Genomic DNA, 10,123 nt, shown 5'->3' with positions numbered 1-10,123 from the left:
TAGGGACTCCTGGCAGTATAGACATCTATGATAGTAGGGACTCCTAGGAGTATAGTCATCTATGATAGTAGGGACTCCTAGCGGTACAGTCATCATATATAGATCCCTAGTCCCTAGGGACTATTACATATATAGATCCCTAGTCCCTAGGGACTATTACATATATAGATCCCTAGTCCCTAGGGACTATTACATATATAGATCCCTAGTCCCTAGGGACTATTACATATATAGATCCCTAGTCCCTAGGGACTAGGGATCTATATATGTAATATACCAGGGACATATAGGGGCAGCTGTGGACTGCCCTTGTCAGGGCGGGAGTTATTTGGGCTCTGAGGGTTAACTTTAGGTGGCATTACAGGTAAAAATCCTTTGCTGGACCCTTGACCCTATCTGATTCTCCCACCTGTGAGACAACCCTGGTAAGACCGTTTTAAATTACTTTATATGAGAGACGGATCTTGACTCTGCTGCATTGGTGAGAATTGAGCGGTGTATGTTTTTGAGTCTATTGTATTTGTGACTACTCATGAATATGGTCTTAATAGGAGGACCTTGTTTGAAGGGACCTTTTTAAATAATATAAATAAATGTTATGTTTTAAATATTTGCATCAGTGCTTTTGCTTATGTATACTATAATCTGTTGCAATTAGTGTGCTATTTTAAGAGCTGATAAGCACATTATAGCTCCAATTTTGCTTTATTTGGGCATTTCTAAGTGTGGTATTATTTTTAGTTAATAATTGTTGCGAGAAGGTGCCACGCAAAGTGCTGAGTCCCGCTATATCAGCCCCAGGTTTCTGACATATGTGCTGGTCTTGAGTAGGCCTCAGCTCAGGTGTGGGTCATAGGCTCATTACTGGACCATAAAAGCCTACAGAACCTGTGTTTCAGTGCAGATCCTGGGAGGGAGGGGTCTGTCCCTGTCCCTGTCCCTGTCCCTGTCCCTGTCCCTGTCCCTGTCCCTGTCCCTGTCCCTGTCCCTGTCCCTGTCCCTGTCCCTGTCCCTGTCCCTGTCCCTGTCCCTGTCCCTGTCCCTGTCCTCTGAGACCGGCGAGACTGTATCGTGCTTAGTGGTTTGTTCATGTGACTGTTAGTAATCCACACATATAATTAGCCTATTTTTACTATTTAGTTAATTGCTCAGACGAGCAGGATTTTATTTTGTTTTTACCTGAAGTTAAAGCTGTATTTTATTTTGCTCATTTTGTGCTTGAAGTCATGGTTTATTTGTTTTCCTGTTGTGTTTTATTTTCTAAATAAACCTGTTTTTATGTAGCTATTTTGTGTTTCTGTCTCTGACTGGTTGGGTCTGCACCACTGCTGCTACCAAGCTAACACCCTCACATTGTATATACAACATACGGTATATACTTTTTAGCTAAATATTTATACTTAAGTACTTCCACAGAATGCCAAATACTTCTTGTTTATATGGACAAGTTGGTTTTAGTTTTGTATTTTCTTCTATACTTATATATTTTATGTCTACATTTGAGTTAAAAATGCAAACTCCAGTGCCTCTAAGAGCTAGTTCACACGGGGCTAGTGACCGTGCATTTTGGTCCTGATTTTGATGCGGGAAGCTGCGTCAGAATAGGACCAGAATGCGCCTATCATGGCTTTCAACAGTCGCGGCTTCCCGCTCCAAAATGAATGGGCCGAGTCTAGAGGATGCTGCCGTGAAGCGGACGCTGGGGCTGAATCAGCCGCGGAATCCGCCTGAAGAAAGGGCAGCTCGCTTCTTTTTTCCGTGAGTGGGAACAAGCCGCTCACGGAAAAAAGAATGCTAGCAATCTACATAGACCTCTATTGTGAGGTGGATTCGGCCTCAAAATCTGCTCCCTCTTGCCCCGTGTGAATGAGCCCTTAGAAACACATGCAGATTTCTACTAAATCAATAGGGCATAATGCAGATGCAGGAATAGCAGGGAGCATGCGGCAGTACTGTAAATGAGGCGGTATAACTCCTTATAGGATTGTCCAGAACCTCTAGCGGCTGCACAATTTTAGATGTAATATAACACACAAATGGCGCATTTGGTAGTAGCGGTGTCTTTGGTGGAAAGCTGCACCACTACTGGAATGCATGTTTGTGGGGCTTGGTTTAAAGTTAGTGGGAAAAGCATAGCACGTCTGTATCAGTGCAAAAACAGAGTGTGTCTTAAAAACCATATAGGAAAGGTGGAGCAGCTCCTTTGTATCAATGACCTATCCACAGGGCATATCCGATGCAGCTTTCTCATCCTACCACCCTAATGACAGCCAAGTAACTATTGATCATAGTTTGCAGTGGGCAGACAAAGCTTGAATGGAATATGTCAGACTCGGGTCAGGGCTCAGGTTGAGCATGGACCAATATCATAGCGGAATGCACTCAGTTGACATTGGAGTGTAATCCGAGTGGCTTCCACCCCATTCCATTGTCACGGAGCAGGATAAGGCCTACACCATAATCATCAAAATGCAACGAGGCACAGGCCCTCCATCCGAAGAGCCTCGGCCTGTACTCGGTCATGTACATGAGCTCTAAAATGGATTTAACCGATGGTGATCAATATCATAATCTTTGAAATGACAAATTAATAGATTATCTGCATGGTGCTGCCCTGTAATCTGCATTGCGTAAATAAGATTTTATTTTTCTGAAATAAATGATCGAACCCAAGTCCTATTTATAAATCCATCGAATAGAATGTCCCATGGACAATGTCATACCACTATCAACCACTAGAGGGAACTTCTTACTGGCCTAAATGGATTTTCTGATATTGCAGCTCATCCTAATCAGGGCAGTTTTAACCCCTTCCCGACGCAGGCATTTTTCAATATTATTTTTTGACTCCTTGTCTTCCAAACCTCATAACTTATTTATTTTTCCATTCACCGTTTGTGGGACAAATTGTTCTCCATAATGGTACCATTTAATATTCTGTGCAAAGTACTGGAAAAAAAAACTGTCAGCTTTCTCGTTGTGTGCCTTGGGGCTGGAGATATCGGTGCAGCTAGTTTCAGCACTGATCTCTGCCCTCCGTTAGTTTCAACACCAATCTCTACCCACCGTCAGAAGGGCATCCCTGACAGTCTAGCTGGGCTATGATACTGTACTCGTCCATAGTCCTGTACAGTCAGAGGGGGCGTTCCTCATAGCCCAACTAGACTGTCAGGAACACCCTTCTGACGTTGGGCAGAGATTGGTGCCGAAACTAACGGCATCGATATCTCCAGCCCCGGGACACATAACAGGAAAACTGCCAAGGGCTGAGTTTAGTTCACTGTAGGCTTTGTAGCAGTGTATAAATCCACAGCAGGGGCGTAACTACCGTGGTAGCAGCAGTAGCAGCTGCCACAGGGCCCGGGCCATTAGGGGGCCCGGTGACAGCCGCTACCGCTGCGTTTTTTTTTTTGTTTTTTTTTTAAAAAAGTCCGTTACGGGCCCTATTCACTTGCCGATCCTGGCTGGGCCGGGATCGGCAAGTGACACCGCGGGGCCCACAGAGGCTATCATTATACTCGGGGGTCTTTGCAGACCCCCGAGTATAATGATCGGCGCACCGGGAGGGGTAAGGTAACATAAAAAACAGTGTTACTTACCTCTCCACGATCCTGCCAGGCCTCCGTCATTCGTGTCTGACGTCACATGACCCAGGCCAGCTTCCCGGGTCATGTGACATCTGACGTCATTAAAGCTGGACAAGAGCGGACAGGACAGCCGACAGGAACAGGTAAGCAACTGTCTCTGTTCTTTTAATGGTTTTAATCCCCCGGGTCTCCGATTATTATACTCTGGGGTCTTTTCAGGTGTCCACAGTGGGACATATGGGGACACTATGGGGGATAATACTGTGTGTGCAGGGGCACTATAGGGGTTAATACTGTGTGTGCATTGGACACTATAGGGGTTAATAATACTGTGTATGCAGGGGACACTATAGGGGTTAATATTGTGTGCATTGGACACTATAGGGGTTAATACTGTGTGTGCATTGGACACTATAGGGGTTAATACTGTGTGTGCATTGGATACTATAGGGGTTAATACTGTGTGTGCATTGGATACTATAGGGGTTAATACTGTGTGTGCAGGGGACACTATAGGGGTTAATACTGTGTGTGCAGGGGACACTATAGGGGTTAATACTGTGTGTGCAGGGGACACTATAGGGGTTAATACTGTGTGTGCAGGGGACACTATAGGGGTTAATACTGTGTGCATTGGACACTATAGGGGTTAATACTGTGTGTGCAGGGGACACTATTGGGGATAATACTGTGTGCAGGGCTTACTAAGGGACATAATAGAGTGCGGAGGAGGGGGTCAGTCGAGGTCTTCGGCATCGGTTTGGGGAGGGGGGCCCCATGTCAAAAGTTCGCCACGGGGCCCCGCCATTCCTAGTTACGCCACTGATCCACAGGAGGACATGAAAGGTCCTCTTTAGGGCTTGTTCACACGGGGCAAGAGGGGATAAATTCTGACGCCGAATCCACCTCACAATAGAGGTCTATGTAGACCGCTAGCTTCCTTTTTTCCGTGTGTCGCGGCTCACAGAAAAAAGAAGCGAGCTGCCATTTCTTCAGGCGGATTCCGCGGCTGAATCAGCCCCGGCCTCAACCTCGCGACAGCACCCTCCGGACTATGCCGCTTCAATTGGGCCTACTACGGAGTGAGAAGCCGCGGCAGGTGCATTTTGGTCCTATTCTGACGCGGCTTCCCGCATCAGAATCAGGACCAAATTATGTGGTCCCGTGCCCTGTGTGAACGTGGCGTTAAATGAATAGGGCACAAGCACCATGTGTGACACTGTGGGCTAAATACAACTAGTATGGTCAGAAGATGCCTGTAGTATGTGCAGAAAATCCGCAACGCATTTCCGCCACAGTCTTTTCCACAGCGTTTTTTTGGCTGCAGCTCACTACGTGGGGCGTCTGCATTTTTCATGCACAGTACACCTATAGATTAATATCAATGTATTTATTCAGACACCCATTTTTTTCTTTCATCACATCAATGCAAGTCTATGAGAAAAACTGGATATCTAATATATATATATATATATATATATATATATATATATATATATATATATATATATACTCATGGAGACCTCAGCTCACAATGAAAGTCATAGGGTGTCCCCTCCTCATATACTGTATATACATATATACAGGCATATATATATGCCCGGGCAGTACCTGGCACACATCCCTCAGACTACACCCTGCCACCAGTGAGCAGGTAAACACGTGTTACACAATCACATACTTGCTAAGTACCAGCCAGTGCTTCGGGTTGGCCACGCCCCTGTCCGAGAACTAACCAATCAGAGAACGTGCGCACTCTAATCTCTAGCGAGGCTTGGAACGCTGCCGGAAAGATTGGAATGGTATGCGCACGCGCATTAGCTGCGACACGGTGGTGCCTTAGTGGCACTTTTTTTTAGTGGGGGAGAGAAGTTGCAACCTGGCAGCGATGGAGCGAGGAAGAGGAGCAGGTAAAGTCTTATGTGTGCAGATAGTGAGGCCGGGGCGGCCATAGTACTGTGTGGGTGCAGCAGGGTTCTGTGTGTCTCATCACTATGTATGGAGATGTATTATTTCTAGGGGTGTATATAGTCCTTGTCACTGGCTGCTAATGCCATATAGCAGCAGCAGAGCATTGCACCTATGGCTGTAATATTGCACCACGTAAACTGAGATACTTTAATGTTTTGGAAAAATATAATAAAAGTTTTATGTTTTTATTTCTCATCTGAATCAAAATGTGACATAAACTCATAAAATGATGCAGTGAATGCTCTAAATTGGGATTTACAAGGGATCTATGAAAACGTATGTATTGCTTGTATCCGATTCTGGGAAAGCTGAGTGACAGATATGGCTTTTGCAGATACAGGTTCTGCAGCTTCTCATGGACCGTAAACTGCTTGGCTGTTCTCAGACCCGTAACTTGATGGGCCCCGACTTTGTGCCATATAAGAATAGTAGCATATTTTATGTAGTAGAGGGATCTTTGTGGCCCCCTGAGGGTCCAGGGCCCGGTGCACCCCCTGTAGCTACATCCCTGGCTGGACTATAATATATACATAAATAAGGTACCATGCACATTCATTTTTTGAGGCGTATTCACATCTGCTTCACTTTGTCCATTCATCTGGACAAAGAATGCGTTCTTTTGGGTGCCTATTATTTCTTCACAGACATCACCAAATGATAAAGTTGGCCTTGCAAGAAAGACAAATCTGATGTGAATGTAGCCTGACTCATTCATTTCTAAGTCCCATAGCCATGATTTTCACAGGTCCATGTAGGGGTTGTGAACTAGGGCATGCTGCAAAACTTAGGGCAGGTCCCATTCCTGTCTGTTTTTACAGACTCCTAGTAATCCAGTCATCTGTATGTAGCCTAAGGTCTTATTCACATGTCCAGGTCTGTTTTTCGTCAGAGTTCAGTCCGTGATTTACCATGCATGTATTGTGTGTTTATAAAAATGGAAAAAGTTCACGACTGTAAAAATGCAATCATCAGAGTCAACAGAGCATCTCCTAGCAATGGTACGTGAAAACCGGATGCTGTCTGCGTGCTTGTTAAATAGCCATGAATTAACGGAGGAAGGCTGGCTCGCCACTGTTAAATATCTTGTATTTGCCGGTGAGACTTGTGTCCACTGTTAAATATCCGGACCTGGCCTTGTCCACGATAGGAAGAAGTCAGCTTGTTATAAATCAGTGTAGAGGTTTATTAATATCTTGAAGGAAAACACAGGAACAGGGAAAATGTCCAAATAACACAAATATCAGTCAATTGTCAATAGCTTACATCTTCAGAGAAGTTAAATCATCTGGATATCTTGTAGTTACAGCTTGGTTCATGCTTGTCATCTGGTTGGTGGACTTGGGCTGGTTACGACGTCCATGGATGTCCATCTGCCTGGACCACCCACCCTGGTGTTCCCAAAGACAGACCTCCTGGTCTTCCCCTGGTCTTCCCAAAGACAGACCCAGACATGTGTATTTCTTACTCATTTATATTCATGAGAGTGGGTGTTACCTTCCATCTTGTAGCTATGTAAGGAGATTTCTAAAATGGTCTACTCTAACCGCACCCATGCACCCAAAATATAAGACTATGATGTCAGTAGAGTGTTAACCCCATGTCTGCTAGAGAATATTGTAAATATATAATATTTAACATTTCCCCCTTTTGAGAGTGAAATATCTGTTTGAACTCTCAAGATATACCATACAACAATATTCATTCAATTAGATTATATCTTCTTTCTTTATATCTATATGTATGAATATGTATGTGTACTTTACTTGTGATGACAAATTGCAACATGACTTTGAAATATAATGTGATCTCATTAATTACCATTCTATAGACAATCACAATATTTATTCTTTAGTTAGAACTTTTCACCAATTATACTAAACATATATTCCTATATGAATGTGTTATCATACTTATCATACATTTTCTAAAGTTTAGTCACTTTATTTACCTTTTTTAATAAGAAATAATTTTATTTTGAACATTACTTTATTAAATATCATTGTGTTCTGTATCTGAGACACAATATTAACCCTTTATTCATAAAACGTATGTGCCTAAAGTTTCCTCTTAACACCTCGTCTCTTCACAGACTCCTGTGACCTTCTTAACCTTTCAGATACCTCCAATACCAAGAATAGAGACAACACTTGTGCCAACACACTCTTGTCTCTGTCTTAAACTTAACTGTATATATTCTTGTGTACTGGCTGTATATGAATACCATATATATAAAATAAGTATATAAAACATAAACATTTCAAAATATGTCACATCCTATAATCAGAAGTTTAAAGAATAAACCAGAGACTATCTCTCTTGATATCCCATATCCTTTGATGATATTATACTTCTCCTTTCATGAAGATGATTAGCTTATCTTATTTGCATATAAGACACTTATGTTTTCCCAATGTTTGTTTTCCCAATGTTTGTTTTCCCAATGTTTGTGGATGTTGATGTGTGTAAGTGTATGCAAGTGTGTGCATACATGTAAGAATACATAATCAATAATAATACAATAAAACAATAATACAATACTGGCTATAGCTAACTAGATTTTCCACCATACCTAATATATTTATTATCCCATGATCCAATTACCCCAATAAACCTTTATTATTTGTCAGGTTTGAACAAATATATTGAAGAGCTATCTGTATCTTCGTTAAAAGCTTCTTCTTTTGCTACAAAATATTCACAAACTAAAATAACCTTCACCCTAGTGCAGCTGTCACCTTTTCCTCAGCTCATGTGACTTAAACACTTGGTATAAACATATGAGGTTCCTTTCAATGGATTTCACATATATTTGCTAATTTCCCAATTTAATATAGAGGATCACATAAGATAAAAAATAGAAAGAAATAGAAAAAGAAAATAGAAATAGAAAATAGAAAGAAATAGAAAATAGAAAGAAAATAGACGTCTCTTTGTTGGATATATTTTCCTTTTTCTCCTTGTTGGATGCATCCTGATTTTCTTAGGCCTATTTGTGATGTCACAGATCTGTTGTATACACCAGTCGACTCGACACATAAGACACATAACACTTATACTGACCAGCCCATCAGGGTCACAGGTCACAATGTGTTGCTGTCAATCAACTGACCACATGAACAAACACTTATTCTCACAGTAAGTAAGAGCTCCATGCCTAGTTGCATGCCTTCATACATAATGGATTATAACTTGAAAATCCTAAAAACATGGACTTTACATGAAACTATTGAAAAACATGCTTGAGGTAAGTTAGAACTTCTATCACTTTATCATGCATTGTTATTAGTCACACCATGTGAAATTAGTTTACTCATTAATAGTTAGACACTCCATGTATTCTTTTGGCTATAAGGAAAGAATGATGAATGAATGGACATCACTGATTGAACTGATCCATTTTTCCATATATCTATATCTGATGAGAAAAAATAGATAAACTTTAGCAAAAACCAAATTAATACAATAATGATTTTAACCAATGGAAAATTTAATAACTTTATGGATCCCTAGTACTATTTGATCATATTCATATAATGTACATAACATGTTCCTCCTCTCTCTGCATCCAGAGAGTGGACTATGACAAAAATCTGTCACCACACATCAGGCTCTCCTCCTATATGTGTGTGTATATATATAATAATATGATCCATAGTATTATTCACAATAGCATAATTAGGATTATTTTACAAACATTATCACATAATCATGTGGATTATACCTGATCATTGGACTTCTCCTCATATAAAAGGGATTTCTCTTTACATAGCCAGATAGTACATAAGTAAATACTCAATAGACAGTCATTCCTTCAGAGATACTTTTAAACTCGACCCCTGACCTTCCTGTCAATCACATCCCACAATAACTCCACCAGGTCATTAGAGAATGCCAAGCTTGCCCTTTTCCTAAAAATATTAGGTAGCTCAAATTCCTCTTGGTTACTGGGAAGATCTGACATTTTGGAGACAACTGGTACATTCCCAGATACATTCTTTTGCAGATACTCAATAGATTTGGCTGGCTGCAATTCTTTAATTTCAGTTAATAATGGAATTTCAATTTGTGGATTTTCTTGCATGGCATATGGTTTATATGCAACATGTAATTTCCTACGTTTCTCATAGATTTTGTCACTTTCCCTCCTATAAATAGGGGACACTTTAACATGATTTGACAGATGTCTCTTAATAGGCTTTGCTTTTTGCTTTGGACATACTCGATTTACATTTGACATATGTTTCTGATGTCTTCTGGCCATGTCCAATAAACTAGCAGCTTCAAATAAAGTCTTCTTATCTGACGCACTGGCAAGGGTGAGTGCATCCAAGAATTTGAACTTTTTAACAAAACTTTTCACCATAGATGAAGAGTTCACCTTTTGAATGACAGTTTTGTATGTTCTCTCAAATTTAGACATGAATGCAAATGTACATTCTTTTCTGCCAATCTTTATCTCATTCAGTATATCAGGTGTTGGCATGCTGTCACCTCTAGTGCACCAGATTAGTTTCTTTAATCTCTCCACATCACTGTCTTTTAACCATTCATTTGACTCATTATCA

The 10,123-nt window shown here is 41.2% G+C and overlaps 1 protein-coding gene across 2 annotated transcripts in view; it reads left to right on the top strand.

Annotated features, from left to right (window-relative positions):
- The window catches only part of GGCX (gamma-glutamyl carboxylase), a 49,565-nt gene that overhangs the window by 8,324 nt on the left and 31,118 nt on the right, over positions 1-10,123 (top strand). The window contains exon 1 of one of the 2 annotated variants that reach the window (XM_075272927.1): positions 5,414-5,497. The exons of the other annotated variant lie outside the window; for it this stretch is intronic. Coding sequence (XP_075129028.1) covers positions 5,476-5,497 — 22 coding nt within the window. The 5' untranslated portion in view covers positions 5,414-5,475. Of the gene's footprint in view, positions 1-5,413; positions 5,498-10,123 lie in introns of those variants that run through there. 2 annotated transcript variants of the gene reach the window in all.

Source organism: Leptodactylus fuscus, chromosome 5 (genome assembly GCF_031893055.1).
Source record: "Leptodactylus fuscus isolate aLepFus1 chromosome 5, aLepFus1.hap2, whole genome shotgun sequence".
NCBI lineage: Eukaryota > Metazoa > Chordata > Amphibia > Anura > Leptodactylidae > Leptodactylus > Leptodactylus fuscus.
Note: the sequence above shows the minus strand (reverse complement) of the source record. Positions and strands in the feature narration are given on the sequence as shown.